The sequence below is a fragment of the Amia ocellicauda genome, chromosome 17 (assembly GCF_036373705.1).
Source record: "Amia ocellicauda isolate fAmiCal2 chromosome 17, fAmiCal2.hap1, whole genome shotgun sequence".
Lineage (NCBI taxonomy): Eukaryota > Metazoa > Chordata > Actinopteri > Amiiformes > Amiidae > Amia > Amia ocellicauda.
Genome location: NC_089866.1, coordinates 12,978,584 through 12,999,263, shown reverse-complemented (window position 1 = coordinate 12,999,263; position 20,680 = coordinate 12,978,584). Strand labels below are relative to the sequence as shown.

Below are 20,680 nucleotides of genomic sequence, written 5' to 3'. Positions count from 1 at the left end.
GTCTTGACAATCCTGTTTTTAAAACGTTCTGCTTGCTGTTGCCATTAAAAGGCCAGGGCTCAGTTTATAGTTGTTTCTTTTATTTTGATTTATTCTCTCCTATAATGAATGCATGCAAAAATACTTAGGAAAAACAGTTTCCCAACGGTTTCTGCCAAAATCCAACTGCTCTCAACCCAGATAGGCCCCACCCTGTAAAACCAGCATATCTCTCTGGCAAAATGTCAACATAAAACTGGGAAAGAAGTCTTTAAGAAGTTACAGCTAGAAAGAGATAATAGGAATTTTAAGAGAACAAAGCTTCCAAAACAAACTGTAACAGATTTGAATGTTAGGTATGGGTCTATTGCATCTAGACCACATTCTATATGCTTGAGTGTAATAAGGGAGTGTCTACTCTCCAAATAGTTCTCAACTCTTCTCATAATATAAATATTAGTCCACAGACCACCTTTTCCATGGGTAATAATTTGTTAGTTTCCTTATGTTTTATAAAACAATATATCACCCTATTTCCATGGCATGTGTTTGCTGTTTTTACTCTGATTAAATAATATTGTGTTACACCTTAATTATTTTTTTTCATTCTTTCTTTATTCTCCAGGAACACATTTTTTTCACAGTGTCATGCAAATGAATCAAAAAGGGTTGGGGGATCACTTTAACATTAGCCATGCACAGCTAAATACTAATCCTCAGGCCGTTTGTGCTGACAAATAGCTTCCACAGAATACCAGGACACCAGTTGCAGAATGACACTGTATTTGACATTAACTGTTTAAAGAAAAGTGTAGAGTATACACAATATAGCTGCAACGTGTAAGTGTTTCATGTCTGGTTGTTTAATAGGTCTAATTTGTTTAAAGCAGTGGTCTCTGCAGGATTACAGTGTCTTCTGATTTTTGTTGCAATCCAGCTCTTAGCTCCTTAATTGGTGAAATTAAATAATGAACTGAATGCACCACCATGTTTTGTAGGTAATTTTGAGTAAACAACATATTGCAAGTTACACATCTATAAACAGAAAATTTAAAAATTCAGAGAAAATAATTAGATTAATTGAAAAACAGAGAGGTTGGAACAAAAATCTGAAGATTCGGGTCCTCCAGGTCCCCCTGGTTTAAATGCTATTGCTCTAGACGGCCAGTATGGTGAGAAACATGCCATGAGTAATGAATAATGTCTCAGCTAATCTATTTTAAGTATTTCAGATCTCCAGGGCTCAGAACTGACAGAGATGTTTTTATTTTAGAAATGTGACTGTTTTTCGTGTGTTCTGTGAAGGCTCTCGGGTTTGGGATCTCTGCATTTTGTTTTAAATTGATTTTTCAACTAAAAAATTGTCAGAAAACCTGCAGTATTGTAACTGACCCATTGCTCTGAGATTTTATATGAATATTTTTGTATTAAATTGGTGCTTTAAAGTGCATTTCCCATTTTGCTCTTGAAATTGATGCATACATGAGATTTACCACATCCTTCCCTGCAGGGTTTTATTTTGGTCACATTCTCACAAGCTTAATTCTGCAGTGCACATGCCTTGACATTTAAAGTCAAAATAACCTCCCATGGAAACTGGTACAATAAAGCTGCTTCCAGGTTCGACATATTAAAACAACAATACCACATGGATTTGGGTTCATTGGAGATACACTTCATAATAAACCTGAAAATCTGCTCCACACACCACGCAGCAGTTTAATTTGCACCTTCTGCCTGTTATTAATATGTGTCCTAGTCAAGCTCATGAGTCCTGGCACTCCTACAGATGCCCTGTACAACAGGGTGTTGATTAAAATTTGTTAAAAACAGGATGATATTTATCCATGGATCCAACCTCGGCTTATGACGCTCCAATTTTCAATTAATTTCTAATTAAGTACAAGCGTGATTACAAATATGAGGTAACACCTTCCAAGAGCCAACAGCCAAAATGTTTTTTTTCAAAAAATGACAAACAAATGCCTTTCAGTGTGACCTGCAGACATTAGGCACGGCACCAAAAGTAGCATCCCAGAAAATCCAGTGCCAAAGATTTCACCCAAGAGACGTGTATTGTATAGGCTGGATGCAAAATAGCCTTTGAAAATGCATGACAGATTAAAATGATTTCCGTTTTCACATTTTCCAGATGACTGCATTTATTCATTCAGTAATTATGAAAAACACAGCATTATTATTATTTCTAATTTATTTTTCTGCAAATGTAACCTTGTACCAGTCTGCTAAGCTGTCAGCCAATCTCCATACAATTTTTTTTAAATAAAGGTTAATACTAAAGTGTGCCCTTGTGCTACTACTAAACAGATTTTTTTGTAAAGTTTTGAAGGCACTTTATTATCCAAACAAGACAAGAAGACCAAATCCAATACCTTGTGAATCCTACCACCCTCACCCCAGGTTTAACTCAAACTCCCTTTTCCTCCAGATCTATCACCACTACAATATGATCAGATATCTGATGATAATATTTTTCAACAGTCATCACCATTTACTTCACACAGGGCATCAACACAACAGATCACTGGGAACATTTCTAAGAAGAGTTTGTCAGGAGTAGGTCAAATAATCATTTAAAATCGGGAAATCAACAAGAATTGTAAATAATGACTGAGAGATTGCATGCTGTGATTGATTAGCATTCAGTGGTAACATTTAACTCGTACAGGTACAGGGCGCCATATAGAGAAATCTGTGCAAGATAAATCTCTTTTACAAGGAGAAAATTAAAACTGGTATGTTCAAAAATCAAAAATACCTAAAATAGCATCCTGAAAGTGTGTGTGCCACCTCACATCTTCATTATGTAGATTAGTAATTAAGAGAAAATCAGGTGTAAAATTAACATGCTCATACATGTTCAAACATTACAGCCAAGGGGAGAGTGTTTTTAGGGATTATGTGTCGAGTTATTCGGAGGGTAGTTACTTGTAAGAAACTAGATTACTTAGGTATTAGAAAAAGCAAACAGAACATATAAAACCTGGAGAAAATACGCTTTGAAGAGTTTAAATATCGTTTGAATCACACATTCAGAGTGTGTTGAGATCCTCCTTCTTTCAGCTCTGAAACATTGCTAAATTAAGACAATTTCATTCATTACATGACACTGAGAAATTGATACACGCATTTGCCACATCTAGATTGGATTATTGTAATGCCATTCTGTCATCTAGCACAAAGGGAGCTATTTCTGCTCTTCAATTAATTCAAAAGGCTGCTGCAAGGATCTTAACCAAAACAAGGAAACATGAACATATTACCATAGTATTAGCTTCCCTTCACTGGTGTCCCGTGCACTACAGCATAGATTTCAAAGTCTTCCTATTAGCACTCAAAGCACCAAAGGGACAGGTACCTCCCTGTTTAAAATATCTTCTGCCAGGCTCCTTCTATAAGGGTGAGCTTCTATAGTCATTGGCACTGGGGAAATGTCCTCCAATTCCCTAATCCAAGACTAGCAGAAGAATAGTCAGTGTTAAAGGAACACACCTCCCGAAAGAGGCAACCCCTGTCACACTAACAAGGGTTCGCTGCCTGCCTTATGTCAGGGAGAAAAGAGATTTAGGATTCAGGAGCTGTACAGGAGCCCGGCCTTTTTATCAACCTGTCAGTAATGATAGCTCCATCTGCAGCTTGAAAAACATAACTGACTAAAAATCAGTCACACTGAAATACAATACACCACATATAAAGATACTTAAGATAGTTATTCCATCCCCAATATTAAGGTTTGGGTGTAGCTGGGACAGATTCAATTCCACAGCAGCTGCTCTATGCTTTGAAATGCTAACCCAGCAGCTGTGCCCCTCATTGGTGCTTTTCATTTCGCGCCGCTGTCTCTTTCTAGACTGAGTGTGACGTTCTGCCTACACGCCATGTTTCCCTGTGCGAGCAGTCGTTCCTTTTCGATTGCCGGTATCATGCTGTTGTTTCTGCTCCCGAGCTCCAGTTGCCTCCCATCCTGTTTCTCACATCCAATTAAATATGTTTCAATCAAAAAACCCTATCTGCCAAAGTTAAAAATGGAAAAGAACACAATGGGAAAACACATCTTTACTGCACTTTAATTTGAACAGAGAATCTTTAACTCTATCTGTATCTCACTAGAGACTTTCCCTTGTAAAGAAACATCTTATGTATTTGACTTTAATTTCCACCATCCATAAAGCAGAGACTAACCCTGCCCTGAGAGGTGATCTAGACTGAGAACAGAACAGTAGAGCTCTCAGACTCAGACACACCCAGGAAAACCTTTGGGAGGTTCTGTCAAGAGCAATAACATAAAGCCATAAGAATAGTGAACTCCAAACAAGCTTCTTTAGAAACCCATAAACTGATAATAACAATTTAATAACCATATTATTGGATATCAGAAAAAATAAAGATGTCTTTTTAGGTAGCTATGTACAGTTCCTTCTCTGATTTTAAAAAACATTCCCATGTGTTCACATCCTGTGTTGCTACAGATTTGATGACACTGTGATTACTATTGTATATAAATTAGTCAACTAAAATACACTCAATTAATACATTATAAATGATGTTCATTTGTTTTAGCTGGATCTATAATCTAAACACTGCATTCACTTTACACTGACAGTTACAGTAATAGCCTTCCTTTATAACCACCCAGGGAATCCTGCTAACATTATTTTGTGATGATTGAAGACGACTGAAGCCCTGGCAATAAAAGAGAACACCACATAAATGTAACTTTCCACACACAGCTTAGGATTTCAGCAGCTACCGGCTTACCATGAGAAACACATGCACATGAATACAGCAGCAGTGCTTACCTGCTCGTGGTACTCGATGCCCATGCTCAGAGTGTTGATCAGTATGGCGATCATAATCCCGCGGTTAAAATATTTACTGTCTACGATGCGTTTCAGTTTGTTGCAGAACACATTCCAGCAGTGTACCACGCGGTTCTTCCCCTTCTGCTTCCGCTGCCGGCTGGGGTGGCAGCCCTTGTGTTCGGCCCCGTGCCGCAGCTCCTGGTTGAACTCGTAGACCACGTCGGCGTCCGAGTCTCCGCTGTCAGAGTCGCTGAGATCCAGGTCGGGTTTCTCCAGGGCGCTGGCACAGTACGGGCACTTCACCAGCTCACAGGACAGCCGGCTGGGCACAGAGCTGCCCACAGGGAAGGGTATACTCAGGCCCGAGAGGCGGCTGGACCCTCGGCACACCCCTGAAATAAGATGCACACACAGAGAAAGAGTGTTTCAGAGCCAGAAGAGATGACGCACTGGACATCAGAAACTTGTATGTACCCAATCATAAATCCTGGATGGGTTTAAAAAGAACAATAAATGAATCAGGAATCTCTCATCCATTTTCCAAATTATTACCCAATTTGGAATGGCTGTTTAGTAATCTCTACCTACGCTGTGGTTCTGTGCGGCTTCAAGGGGGATGAGATTAAGCACACGTACACCAAAATGCACATTGTCAAATAAATCGCCCAGCCACGCTGCCAGGAGGCTCAATGCAGTCTAGAGTTGCAGGTGCCAGAGAAGCCACATGAGGAATCCCCAGCCAACACCACACCACCCATCTACACCTCTGGCAGAGCAGGGAAGTTGTGCCTTGTCCCCTGAGAATGTCCGGCCAAAGCCAGCAGAAGGAAGGCCAGCTTGATCCAGGCTATAAGATGCCTTCCTGCAGACTAGGAGGAGAATAGTAAAGGCCAGTAAACTCCGTGGCCTGTGATAGTGGCTATCTGTTGGACAGTTCCTGTGTGCTAGATGCAACACTGTCAGCAGATGCTGTGCTTTTGAACCATTTGCTGGTCAGTCCCAGTGTATTTTTGACAATGGGCAGGATATGCTTCCTTCACTCAATAGCTAAGTCCTTTAAATAAGGCAGACTGGAGAATCAATACAGCAGAATGCGATGTTACTGTTTTACTGTGCTACTTGGGCCTCTCTGTTTATTACATCTGACTTTACACCCATGTCAGCCTAATTTATTTCCCACGAGTAGATGATATAGGAAGACCTTGTTTGCCTTGCTGTAATGACTGGAAATCTAGGTGACTGAAAAGTGCTTTTCACTTGTATACAGGTTTGATTCAGTCATACGTTTCAGTCTTAAACTACTCAACAGAATGCATGTACTGAGGTGTTTTTTTTTTTTAATGAAACCGCTGTTATTGTGACATAAGAGAACACCACATATACAAGAGAGATTTGTGCAAAATATCTCATGTTTTTACTAAGATCCTGTTTCTGTACTAATTCCCTATACAACACTGTACATTCACTCTTATCAGCAACACAGCACTACTTCACACTACCTACTACATCTTTGTTTCCTTCTTAACTGCACCACGTTTGCTATTCAGGCATGCTGGAAATCTGCACCTAAGCTGTGTCTCACACTGCATTGTGCTTCACATGCATTAATCCACTGTCTATGTTCAATTTACACTAAGCATTTTTGTATAGTTCTAAGTTCATAATGCAACTCTGATCACATATACAGTACTGTGCAAACGTTTTAGGCAGGTGTGAAAAAATGCTGTAAAGTAAGAATGCTTTCAAAAATAGAAATTTTAATAGATTATATTTATCAATGATTTAGGCAGCCTCAGTTGCTTCTCTCTCTTCGTGTAATCCCAGACAGACTCGATGATGTTGAGATCAGGGCTCTGTGGGGGCCATGCCATCACTTCCAGGACTCCTTGTTCTTCTTTACACTGAAGATAGTTCTTAATGACTGTCGCTGTATTTTTGGGGTCGTTGTCATGCTGCAGAATACATTTGGAGCCAAGTCCCAATACCTCCCTGATGGTATTGCATGATGGATAAGTAACTGCCTGTACTTCTCAGCATTAAGGAGACAATTCATTCTGACCAAATCTCCAACTCCATTTTCAGAAATGGAGCCCCAAACTTGCAAGGAACCTCCACCATGCTTCACTGTTGCCTGCAGACACTCATTCGTGTACCGCTCTCCAGCCCTTCAGCGAACAAACTTATTTCAAAAAAAATATTTCAAATTTTGACTCAACAGTCCAGAGCTGCCATTTTTCTGCACCCCAGTTCCTGTGTTTTTGTGCATAGTTGAGTCGCTTGGCCTTGTTGCCACGTCGGAGGTATGGCTTTTTGACTACAAGTCTTCCATGAAGGCCACTTCTGACCAAACTTCTCCGGACAGTAGATGGGTGTACCAGGGTGCCACTGTTTTCTGCCAGTTCTGAGCTGATGGCACTGCTGGACATCTTCCAATTGCAAATGGAAATAAGCATGATGTGTCTTTCATCTGCTCCAGTAAGTTTCCTTGAATGACCACTGCGTCTATGGTCCTCAACGTTACCCGTTTCTTTGTGTTTCTTCAAAAGACTTTGGACAGCACATCTGGAAACCCGTCTGCCTTGAAATGTCTGCCTGGGAGAGACCTTGCTGATGCAGTATAACTACCTTGTGTTTTGTTGCTGTCCTCAGTCTTGTAATGATGTATGACTTTTGACAGTAAACTGTCTTCAGCAACCTCACCTTGGCATTTGTGACACACAGATTTTCTGTCACCTCGCTGAGTTTGGCTGTTCCTCACCCAGTTTTACTCCTCCTACACAGCTGTTTCTGTTTCAGTTAATGATTGTGTTTCAACCTACATATTGAATTGATGATCATTAGCACCTGTTTGGTATAATTGTTTAATCATACACCTGACTATATGCCTACAAAATCCCTGACTGTGTGCAAGTGTACCTAGAAAAATTGATGCAAAAGGTAGTCACACCAAATATGGATTTGATGTAGATTTGTCTTCTGTTCACTCACTTTGCATTTAGTTAATTGATAAATATAATCTATTAGCATGTCTATTTTTAAAGCATTCTTACTTTACAGCATTTTTTCACACCTGCCTAAAACATTTGCACAGTACTGTATATTTTGTAGGAAAAGCCAGTTCTGCATCTGTCTGTAAAGCAACCCCTAATTCTTATTTATTTATTTATATTGCGCCATTCATGCCAAAGGCAACTCAAAGTGCTTTAACAGAGACTTTACATTTAATATTAATATAAAAAGTCAAAGAGGTTAAATTAATCCACAAAAATATAACAAGATTGAGTGAAACAATCATCACATAAAACAACCACAGGCATTAACCTCAAAAGCATAATATAACACAAAATCAATTTGAAGATGCTAATCTATCTAATGTGTCTTCAGTCCTGTTTTGAAAGTGATGATGTTACTCTGATAAATGATGGCAGAGAATTACACAATCTCTATGCGGTATAACCAAATACAGCCTCTCCTTTTCTGATGTATTTCTATTGGGATGCACATACGACCACTGTGAACTGAACTTGAAAGTGGATGTGCAGTCTGAAAAAATGTAAGTATCTCTATTTAGTGCTTTGTATGTTAATATAAAAAGAAAATCTATGCTAAAACAGACCGGAAGCCAACACTGTGTAGTGTGAAGCCAACCCTGGAGAGACATGGGACCTCTTACTTGTTGTGGTCAGGACCCTCGCAGATGCATTCTGTGCAAGCTGTAGACGCGACAGAGCCTGACTAGTTATACCTGAAAATAGGGCATTGTAATAATTCAGTCTAGATTAAATAAATGCATGAATTCATGAATTCATTCATGAGCTAATAATTCATGAGGTACTTCATCAAAAGCCTGCCGAAAAAACGTAACAGCAGGCTATCTGGTGCTCTATTCACTCCGACCCCTTAACCTTGGGGTGATTAAAAAAGGAGGAAGAACAAAATGTCCTTGCGTGCACCTGAAGGAGCTGTTATTACAGCAAAGTAATTCAGATTGTTTCAGAACCTGTTCAAGATAATGACATGGGCTTGTTAGAGCAATGGCACGTCTGTAGGGTGAAATGTAGCAAACTTCTTATAGGGATCCTGTTTGAGATTCTGACCCACAGAACACCTTGGCATTTGTGACACACAGATTTTCTGTCATGATCTATCAGTGTTTTAAAAATGCCGCAGAGTGTCTAACAGTCGGAGCCTGACACAACGACATGCCCTACACTTTCAAGAACAGCATGTTGAGCGTAGTAGCCCAGACAGTGCTGGTTCGAATCAGGGCTGAATTATAACCAACCATGGTCAGGATTGCCCACAGTCATGCACAGAAGTTGGCCAAATGAAGCCGGGGTTGTGATTCGGTCAGGGTTTTATCTGATTTTAGAACAATGAGATCCACAGTGCTATCAGTGCTATCATCTCCCCAAGATGTTATAAGTATGTTGTTTGTACTGTGGTCTTGCAGAAGAAACTGGAGACTCAACAGCACACATTTCAAAGGATATATTAGCTGCCCACAGCCATCCCGTGTTCAGCAAAGTTACAGTGTTGAGCTGAGATGGTTAAAAATAAACTACCAGTTACAAATACTGAAAAAAATTTACAATAGTACATTGAGGGAACAGTGTTCAGCTTGGCGAGTTATCTGGGCTCTCAGAGATGTGGCTGTGCTGGCAGTTTAAAGCTGGGGGTCAGACTGCACCAGCTATGCAGCCACTGTATTGTTGAAAGAGTGCAGGATGGGTGATCCTTACCGTGTTCCCCAACGAGCTGGTGCAGCTTCCCATAAGGGTCAGGAATGCTGAGGTTGCCTGATCCTCGGCTGAGGCTCGCAGGGTGAGAGCTGCTCTTCTTGCCCTTGTTCTTGGGGGTCGTGCTGTTTCGGCTGCAGGCCATAGAGGGGACGATGGTGGGGTAGTTCATGCCCCCATTGAGACCACCAATCAGCCGCATGTTCCCGGCCATACTGGAAGACTTGCGCCTGACCTGGGGCCCCTGGAAATGACAGTCGGCGTGGTAGATGCTGTGGACTGACTCTGTGCCAGATGAGGAGCTCTGCAGGTTGGGGGATGGGGGCTGCAGCATCAACTGGTTGCCTGCTTTCACGGTCTTCATCTCCAGGACGTCGCAGATTTCCGAGGCTCCCCGGCTGCCGCAGGGGCTGCCGTTGCTGATGTGATAGTGGTGGTGGTGGTGATGGTGGTGGTGGTGGATGAGGTGGTGGATGGAGCGGATGCGTCGCTTGTTGCGCCGCCGCCGGCTGTGCCCATTCACACCACCTGCCCCACCCAAGCCGTTTGGGTTGACTTTCTTCCGCCTCTTGTTCTGCCAGGTGCTGTAGAGCCGTGCCACCCTGCGCTTCACCTTGCGGTACAGGTGGCTGATGTACTTGAGCAGCTCCTCGTAGCAGCTGCCCGGCTCTGAGAAGCTAGCCAGGGTGCTGTCGTTGGACAGGTAGCGGGCACGCTGCTCCTGCATCAGCTGATTCTCCCTCTGTTTTGTCTCCGAGAACTGGGTTGCGATCACAACCAGGCACAGGTTAATCATAAAGAAGGAGCCGACCTAAGAAATCAGGGCAGAATCTTGTCATAATCCTTTCATAAAGGTATAATTAAAATCAAACAGCATTGTTTTATATTGTGCCTTTCATGCCAAGGCATCCCAGAGTTCTTCATAAGATAAACAATATAAAAAGAACATGATTTTTAAAACACTTAAAGTAAACTTAATAAAAACAGTTTAAAAACTGTTGTATTATAACTGTATGTTATCAATTGTATGGATTGTAATCAATTTTCCTTCATGTTTTGTGTTAAACCACTCTATGTATATTTGCATATATATAACGTTCCTCACGAGATGAGAATGCAATTGTGATTTGACTGTGACTCATCGTGCTCCTTCTCCGTAGTGGAGCTGTTTCTTACAAAATAAGGTTATTTGGCCCACCATGCTTAACACTATCCTTCTGAGACTGTGATGTGGGCTCCCGTATACAACTGGGATTTCTATCCCTCGAAACAGTGAAGGGTATTTAGCATTTACTAAGTATTTTTTGCTCTACTGTGCATAACTCATTATAGCTCATCTTTCTTTTAGTTGGTCTTTATAATACAGAACACCATTAATCTTGGTACAATAATTTATATTATGCAGTTTAAAATCCTCCCAAGATAACACTCATAGAACAGGCATTCATTTTATGACTTTATTGCGATCATGATTAATAAGAAAGGCTTTCAAATACGAACGCCCAGCTTGTTAACACTTCCAGAAAGGGAATACTTACTATTATAAGCAATATAAAATATATAAAATTGTAAAAGGAATGAGCATCCATAACATAATACATGATGTCCACCCATCCTTCCAAAGTTATCACCTGCAGAAGAGAAGCAACAAGAAAGAGAGGTTAAAGGAAAGTCAGAGTGCTATAAAAGCAATTTTTTCTAAACCTTTTCTGTTCTTTCTCATTCTGCTATCTCTGAAGAGCACTGGTGATTCATAACAGCGTATTCCCATCAGCAGCTGTTTGACAAAGAGCTGCCAGTGGTCAGAACTCAGATTCGGCGGCATCCTGCCTGGCACAGATAGACAGCTGGCATCTCAGGGTTCAAATGAATCTGTTTTTTTTTTTTTTCTGAACAATTTTAAGAACGACAAGGCATTTCAGGTTCTTTTTATGTTTTGCTTTTTTATCGTTATCAGACTAGCGAATCTAAAAGACAAACCTTGAATTGACAAGAGGGTTTCAGCAGCTCCTTAGTAGGATTTTTAATGCATAATTTCAGTTGTTTAGCACTGTAATTCCAAGCAGTTTAAAAGCACGCTTGACGGACAGCCTGTCCTCAAGTGCTTTTGTCCCGGAATCTCTTTCTCTCTGTCTTTTGATATGCAATGTTTAATTTATACAGCATATAAACAGAGCCATGGACTGACCACAGAAAGGGCATGATACATTTATATTGCACTGGATATTTTATTTTTCTCCAAACACAATACTGAATTCAATTATTGCATCTAATCAGCCAGGAAATGCATTTTATTCTTCATTCTGCACAAATATGATTTATTTTGAAGCAAGGCTTATGTGGTGCCTGGGCTGTGCCTGGGAAATGGCTGGAAGATTCAATTACAATGATTGGCAGCTTCCTCCGAGGAACACTTGCCCCCCCTCTGAACGTTCATCAGGCTTAGGCCACTGTAGCAGATAAAGCCCTGTCACACACCCAATCACTGTGCATAACCCCAGAAACCCTCCAATCAACGCTCCCTCACACCAATACACCTTCCAATCAATGTCCATAACTCCAAATACACCTGATCAGCACCCTTCACCTAGGAAACCTTGTAACTAACTACATCATACACTCTATTTTCATGTATTTGCCCTAAATACTAAAGTAATAGCATCATGTTACATTGAAACTGCTGGAAGGTGGCACCTGAGGGCTCCACCAGTAAAAGGCCTCTGCCCAAGGAACTGGTTTGACCTTATAGTCCAGAGATCACGGTTTCAAATCTGGGCAATTTGATCAGCTTGCAGTGTGAGAAGGGGATGGCCTTACAGTTTATGTTTCAGAATGATATGGGTATGTTTCAGTTTGAGCTGTGACAGGTCTTATTAGCTACAAGCTCCTGTAGATATTGCATTGGCCAAGCAAAAAATAAAAGAAAACTCCAGAATCATTTTAACTCCACATTTGAGAATGCAAATAAAGTAAAAATTGTGAAATATCCATCCACATCCTACTGTAATGGCTCAAATGTCTAGACAACGGGATTTTAATTTTCCTCTTTGTGTTCTGTTCAAAGTGTCCTATATTCCTGCAAAAGGTTACAGTAGTGGGGTGAGCTGATTAGCAATTGGTGATTCCATGTTCTGTGTTTTAGATGATAAGATAAAAAAGTGGAATAGCTTAACACCACCCTCAAATGGTAAAGTAGGTCAGTCTATACTGGTACATGGCTCATTATACCACTGAGGGATTCACACTATCTAAATCGTGACATCAGAATCAGACAGTGCTGTGCTTCAAAATCTATTTTGAATTGTATTGCTTTAGGTAATTCAATCTAATTCAAGTGGGATTCCGTATGTAGAACTGTTTTTCCAGTTTTTGCATTGCTGATTTATATAATACATATGAGGTATTCTGGGTTGAAAAATCAATGGAGGTGGGTTGTTCGGATTACAGTTAAGTGCTCCTTCAGACAATGTCATAAGGTCAATCAACATTACCCTAACCTAATCAAAAAGCACTCCAATCTGATAAGTGTGGAGACACCTTGTTATTACACTTAGCAGTCCCAACTTACCCCATGCACATCATATCTCATTACATGAGTGCGTGATTAATCTTGTTCACAGTCGGCAGATACATTTATAATCAATTAAACCATTTTTTTTTTTTTACTAACAAAAGCTAAACAGCAGCATGCAAGGTTATCGCAGGTGATGTATTTTGGCGTTGTGTCACTCGGCATACACAACACATGATCATTGACAATACTGTTTCAGTGGATCTATTGCTCTATTTGCAACTGAGCCAAAAACACAACAACAACAAAAAAACGGCAAGGTTCCAGGTGTCATTAGTAATTCCCTCAACCTGCTGTCAGAAATGTAATTACAGATTGCTATGATCCAGGCCAATGCGGCAGCTACACTTAACTCCAATCATATTAGTGCTGCTGTTAATGGAAACCTGAAGGATCCCCCAGCCTCCCTCTGTGGGCTGATGGCTGAAGTCGCACAGGATGCATTACCGGTGACTGTGTCCCTGCCATTAATCTGCAGGACTCAAGGAGATAACGCCAGGCTCCCCCCATCCCCACCCCCACACATTACTCTGATAGCCTCAACCTCTGAGGAGTGCGGTCTAATTTAGTGAGAGTGTAATTCAGTTTCATTGCTTATTCAATCCGTTGCCCTTTAATGTAAAGTCTCCTCTTGCACAACCCTGTTCCAGAAGTGTGGCCATACATATTAAAACGACATGACGGCACTGTCTGCTATGATTCAGAGGTGGCCCTGGCTTAGAGGAACTGAAAAGGGCAATAAATGCAAAAAGAAGAAGAAAAAAAAAATCATCCAAATAAAAGACTGATCATTTCAATCTAACATAGCCCACAATTTCCACTTTATAGTTCACAATGAATATACATTGTTAGAATTAAAAATCCAATTAACTTTTATTCAAATAAAAGCAGTTCAATCATCGGATATGGTTTAAGGACAAACATGAATGTGTGGTCTTTATGTTGAGTGGAGTTTGTGTAAGAAATGACTGTAAAAGAGAGGAATGCAATAGTGATTGCAACAAAAATAGTTATTCCCTATATCCAGTGATGTACAGGAGACAGTTCATAGGACAAAGCCTGAAAAAAACCACATAAAAGGATAGAGAAACGCACAATGCAAGGAATGTTTGGATGTGGTTGCTGCAATAAAGGGTAGGATAAAGCTTTCAATTTTGAACTTTTCACTTTTCACAGACATCATTATATGTATAGCGTAATTCTCATATAAATATAGTAGAATTCTAACATTGTCCTACATTGAAGGACTTCTGGATGTGTTGTGTCATATCATCATGGATAGCAGAAATACTACAAATTCACCGGATTTGACTTCCCCGCATTGCATCTCTCCCGTTGGCTTATGATGTGTCAAAATGATTCATTGCACCTAGTTTCTTGCACATTTGCTGGAGAAAGCCTCAATCTGATATGCAATTTCATAAGGCACATTTAATATCTTCATTGTGTTCATTCTTAGCAAGTGATGAATTGATTTCAGCTCATTAAGTGAGTGAATTAAAATGCCGCAAAAAGAGAAAATGTATCCAACATCCATATAGTTGACCTCTAGCTGCTGTAGATCTGCTGGACTCAGAATCACTTAACAACTCAGAGTAACTAACATAATTTATATTTTTACCTGCTTTGCCAGATAGACACTTGATATGTATGGGGTAAATTAAGAATGCTGTTAAAAGGGATGCAGGGCAGTGCCATGTAAACTTCAAGTCTAATAACTTACATAAATCTAAAGCAAACTGTCTGCTCCCAGATGCACTATCCACACACTTGTATGCTGGCAGAAAGCTTTCAGGGAGTTCTCTATATTAGCAAACACAAGGAACTTGCCATGTTTCTCCCTGACAGAGCCCTGACACCACGCTGCATCCATCAACAGCTCCACAGCGGCCGGTGCAGAAATCACACTATTATAACTCCACTCAGCCAGGCTAGAAGTATTCAACACATTGAAAGGGTTTTACAGTGGAAGTCAGGAAGGTGCACCTAGACCATCCACAAGTCAAACAGTCATTTTGGGGTACAAATGTAACATTTATGTGCAAACAAAAAACTTTCAATTTCTCATTAATTTCTCAGAATCAATTGCTACATCAACATACACTCACCTAAAGGATTATTAGGAACACCATACTAATACTGTGTTTGACCCCCTTTCGCCTTCAGAACTGCCTTAATTCTACGTGGCATTGATTCAACAAGGTGCTGAAAGCATTGATAGGATTGCATCTTGCAGTTGATGGAGATTTGTGGGATGCACATCCAGGGCACGAAGCTCCCGTTCCACCACATCCCAAAGATGCCCTATTGGGTTGAGATCTGGTGACTGTGGGGGCCAGTTTAGTACAGTGAACTCATTGTCATGTTCAAGAAACCAATTTGAAATGATTCGACCTTTGTGACATGGTGCATTATCCTGCCGGAAGTAGCCATCAGAGGATGGGTACATGGTGGTCATAAAGGGATGGACATGGTCAGAAACAATGCTCAGGTAGGCCGTGGCATTTAAACGATGCCCAATTGGCACTAAGGGGCCTAAAGTGTGCCAAGAAAACATCCCCCACACCATTACACCACCACCACCAGCCTGCACAGTGGTAACAAGGCATGATGGATCCATGTTCTCATTCTGTTTACGCCAAATTCTGACTCTACCATCTGAATGTCTCAACAGAAATCCAGACTCATCAGACCAGGCAACATTTTTCCAGTCTTCAACTGTCCAATTTTGGTGAGCTTGTGCAAATTGTAGCCTCTTTTTCCTATTTGTAGTGGAGATGAGTGGTACCCGGTGGGGTCTTCTGCTGTTGTAGCCCATCCGCCTCAAGGTTGTACGTGTTGTGGCTTCACAAATGCTTTGCTGCATACCTCGGTTGTAACGAGTGGTTATTTCATTCAAAGTTGCTCTTCTATCAGCTTGAATCAGTCGGCCCATTCTCCTCTGACCTCTAGCATCAACAAGGCATTTTCGCCCACAGGACTGCCGCATACTGGATGTTTTTCCTTTTTCACACCATTCTTTGTAAACCCTAGAAATGGTTGTGCGTGAAAATCCCAGTAACTGAGCAGATTGTGAAATACTCAGACCGGCCCGTCTGGCACCAACAACCATGCCACGCTCAAAATTGCTTAAGTCACCTTTCTTTCCCATTCAGACATTCAGTTTGGAGTTCAGGAGATTGTCTTGACCAGGACCACACCCCTAAATGCATTGAAGCAACTGCCATGTGATTGGTTGGTTAGATAATTGCATTAATGAGAAATTGAACAGGTGTTCCTAATAATCCTTTAGGTGAGTGTATATATATATATATATATATATATATATATATATATATATATATATATATTTAATTTGGTGTGTGTAGATACACTCAAGCTAAAGTTGAATTCCTCTGACAAATATAGGTTGTCTGATGAAACAAATTAATCAAAGCTAATAACACAGGGCCAGAAAAAGGAAACAGACCTACCTGAAAAATAGCAATCCAGGCATATCCAATATTATCAAAGTTAATAGCCCCTTTGTGCGGGTTGAGTTCCCCAGTCTTGCATACGTTGTAATATTGGTTCCAGTTGACGCACCCGTTCTTGGTGGCCAGGTCAAGGCCATAGGGGGCGTGGCCTTCAAAGTCCATGCTGAGGAAGCACTCCACGCCGTTCTCTTTGAGTCGGGGAATGTTGTTGCAGCGAAGCATGCCATTGTCTCTGATGGTGGAGCAGATGAAGGGGTTGTCTTCCCCTTCCTCTTGCTTATAGTAAGGGCTTAAGGACAAATTGTAAACCCTGCGAATAAAATTAAACAGAAATGTACTGGAATCACTTACATGTCTTTAACACAACACCAGCAGACACCTAAGAGGAGTGTCTGTAAGGATAACCTATTTGGAAGCACTGCTTAATAAGGCAGCAATTTGCACAAGGAAGCAGTCCACCCACCCTGCTGACTGCAAATTATCATTACAGCACTTGATGAAGGATTTGCATCAGGCCGAAGGATAAATCCTGTTACACAAAAAGCCACCATGGAGTATTGGAATTGGGATCGGAGGGGGAATCAGAGAGGTGGGTGAAAGTTTTGATTTGGTGCAGGCTTACATTTCCTGTACATAAGTATTTTAATTTTTTTTTTGCAATGCAGTCACGGGAAAACAGAAGGTTTATCAATTCATATTCCTGTACAATAACCAACTGTGACCAAGGTTAATGTTTCATAAAGCTGTTATCAGACTAAAATCAAACCACACAATTGACCCACCTTGTCATTCACAATAAATATGTAATATGGCCTGTATGAGATAGGAGAGTCAAATCGCAAAAACGTATTCCAATTAGAATTTGAAAATTGTTGGGTAGGTTATAATTCTGATTCTGTTCAGAAAAGTAGTGTAACCAAGAAATTCTCATCTAACTTGCTGCAAAAATCTAATATAATCATACTGAATTAATTTATATATATATATATATATATATATATATATATATATATATATATAAAATCAGTATGAAGGCCATTTTAAAATAATCGAAACTGACAAATTGTCCCTTGCAGGCATACTGAATGTTACTGAATGTTCCCATTTGATAGAACAAACAAGATTGACTTGTTATGTTTGTCAAGTCATAGAAATTGCTTTCAGGCTCTAAAGTAGTAGATGACAAAAGGAGATTTTGTTATTTCAATGTATTAGACAGAGTGATTTTCACAGCAAAGGAAATGCAATGATTTCTTCTCTCCTACTTTTTATACCTCTATTTAGTTGAAAATAATGTGTTGCAAACAATACCTTGAAAAGAGTGGCCCTGTAACCAGACTTTAACTTTCCGCCTTCATCTACACAATTTATGAATCATGAGCTGTTTAAAAATGAATTCATGAAGATCACCTTCTGTACTTTTTTGAACACGTTGCATGCTACACAAAATGGAATTAATTTCAGCACATAATTGCATTGAAAGTATTGGAGATAAACAAACAAGAGTCCTTTTTGGAGTGAATAGATCAAAAGACTAGACTTGGTTTGGATATTGCGAGTAATGTCTTTCTTCTTGGTTTGGTACATTACTGATCTTGCTGTAAGCATTTGAAGGACACTTTGTACTTGCTTCTGCAAATAGATAATTGTTATGCCAGCTTTTGTAGTAGAACGGTTCTGTAGAGACTAGAAGCAGAGAACAGCGATGCCCAGGAATAGAAGTACAAAGAATGTTCTTCTGCAGTAGACATATAATTGTGTGAGATTTCACTTCGCCTTCATAAAGATTTGTGGGAGCCATGTTGGACTGGAGAAACCTCACCATGTACAGAATGAGTCCACTGCAGATCAGAAGCATTGCTTATACATGTTGGTATACTTAATACAGACAGTTATGATCAGAAGTTCATAACTTAACAAAGTTCAACCAGCTTTATTAAATGCCACAGGGAACTTTTATTTTAACATCAAATCAAAAGAAAAAAACATCAAAAGATACATACAGTTAGGTCCATGAATATTTGGACAGTGACACAATTGTCATAATCTTGACTCTGTACGACACCACAATGGATTTGATGCCTGATGATGCAGACCTGCCAGGCCTGTGCTGCAGCTGTCTTTAGTTCCTGCTTGTTCTTGGGTCATTTTGTCTTCAGTTTTTCCTTTAGCAAGTGAAATGCATGCTCAGTTGGATTCAGGTCCGGTGATTGACTTGGCCATTGCAGAACATTCCACTTCTTCGCCTCGTCTTGGGTTGCTTTCGCAGTATGCTTCAGGTCATTGTCCATCTGCACTGTGAAGTGCCATCCAATGAGTTTTGAAGCATTTGGCTGAATCTGAGCAGATAATACAGTGCCTTGCAAAAGTATTCATCCCCCTTGGCGTTTTTCCTATTTTGTGGATTTGGATTTTTATTTGGATTTCATGTAATGGATATACACAAAATAGTCCAAATTGGTGAAGTGAAATGAAAAAAAATAACTTTAAGAAAAATTCTAAAAAATAAAAAACGGAAAAGTGGTGCCTTCACCCCCTTTGCTAAGAAGCCCCTAAATAAGATCTGGTGCAACCAATTACCTTCAAAAGTCACATAATTAGTTAAATGAAGTCCACCTGTGTGCAATCTAAGTGTCACGGTGTCAGTATATATACACCTGTTCTGAAAGGCCCCCGAGTCTGCAACACCACTGAGCAAGGGGCACCACCAAGCAACTGGCACCATAAAGACCAAGGAGCTCTCCAAACAGGTCAGGGACAAAGTTGTGGAGAAGCAAAGATCAGGATTGGGTGATAAAAAAATATCCAAAACTTTGAACATCCCACGAAGCACCATTAAATCCATTATTATAAAATGGAAAGAATATGGCACCACAACAAACCTGCCGGCAGGGACTGGGAAACTGGTTAGAATTGAAGGAATGATGGATGGTGCTAAATACAGGGACATTTTTTAGGGAAACCTGTTTCAGTCTTCCAGAGATTTGAGACTGGGACAGAGGTTCACCTTCCAGCAGGACAATGACCCTAGGCATACTGCTAAAGCAACACTTGAGTGGTTAATGGGGAAACATTGAAATGTCTTGGAATGGCCTAGTCAAAGCCCAGACCTCAATCCAATTGAGAAATTGTGGTATGAGTGTGAGAAACAACTAAACTAAGATTGCTGTACACCGGCAGAACCCATCCAACTTGAAGGAGCTGGAGCAGTTTTGCCTTGAAGAATGGGCAAAAATCCCAGTGGCTAGATGTGCCAAGCTTATAGAGATGTACCCCAAGAGACTTGCAGCTGTAATTGCTGCAAAAGGTGGCTCTACAAAGTATTGACTTTGGGGTGGTGAATAGTTATGCATGCTCAAGTTTTCGGTTTTCTTTGTCTTATTTTTTGTTTGTTTCACAATACAAAATATTTTGCATCTTCAAAGTGGGCGTGTTGTGTAAATCAAATGATACAAACCCCCCCAAAATCTATTTTAATTCCAGGTTGTAAGGCAACAAAACAGGAAAAATGCAAGGGGGTGAATACTTTCACAAGGCACTGTCAGCAGTCACATCATCAATAAATACAAGGGAACCAGTTCCCTTGGCAGCCATACATGCCCATACCATAACATGCTTCTTTAGATGTTTTTTGGCAAACTCTAATCTGGTCTTCCTGTTTCCTGTTTCCTGTTTCCTGTTTACATCTTGTGGTAAACCCTCTGTATTTACTCTGAAGTCTTCTCTTGATTGTTGACTTTGACACAGGAGGGTGTTCTTGATCTGGTCAACTGTTGTGAAGGGGTTTTTCATCACCAGAGAAAGAATTCTTATGTCATCCACCACAGTTGTTTTCTGTGGTCTTCTGGGCCTTTTGGTGTTCCTGAGCTCACCAGTGCGTTCTTTCTTTTAAGAATGTACCAAATAGTTGATTTGGCCACACCTGATGTTTTTGCTATCTCTCTGATTGGTTTGTTTTGATTTTTAAGGCAAAACTGAAGGCAAAACACTGCTGCAGTACAGGTCTGGCAGAGCATCACCAGGGAAGAAACACAGCATCTGGTGATGTCTATGGGTTCCAGACTTCAGGCAGTCATTGACTGCAAAGGATTT

At 40.4% G+C, this 20,680-nt stretch overlaps 1 protein-coding gene across 1 annotated transcript in view; it reads right to left on the bottom strand.

Annotated features, from left to right (window-relative positions):
- The window catches only part of cacna1ha (calcium channel, voltage-dependent, T type, alpha 1H subunit a), a 100,043-nt gene that overhangs the window by 60,350 nt on the left and 19,013 nt on the right, over positions 1-20,680 (bottom strand). Inside the window, exons 5-8 of the mRNA XM_066690199.1 lie at positions 16,586-16,898; positions 11,080-11,172; positions 9,545-10,352; positions 4,800-5,194 (exon numbers count right to left, since the gene is read on the bottom strand). Coding sequence (XP_066546296.1) covers positions 4,800-5,194; positions 9,545-10,352; positions 11,080-11,172; positions 16,586-16,898 — 1,609 coding nt within the window. The remainder of the gene's footprint in view (positions 1-4,799; positions 5,195-9,544; positions 10,353-11,079; positions 11,173-16,585; positions 16,899-20,680) is intronic.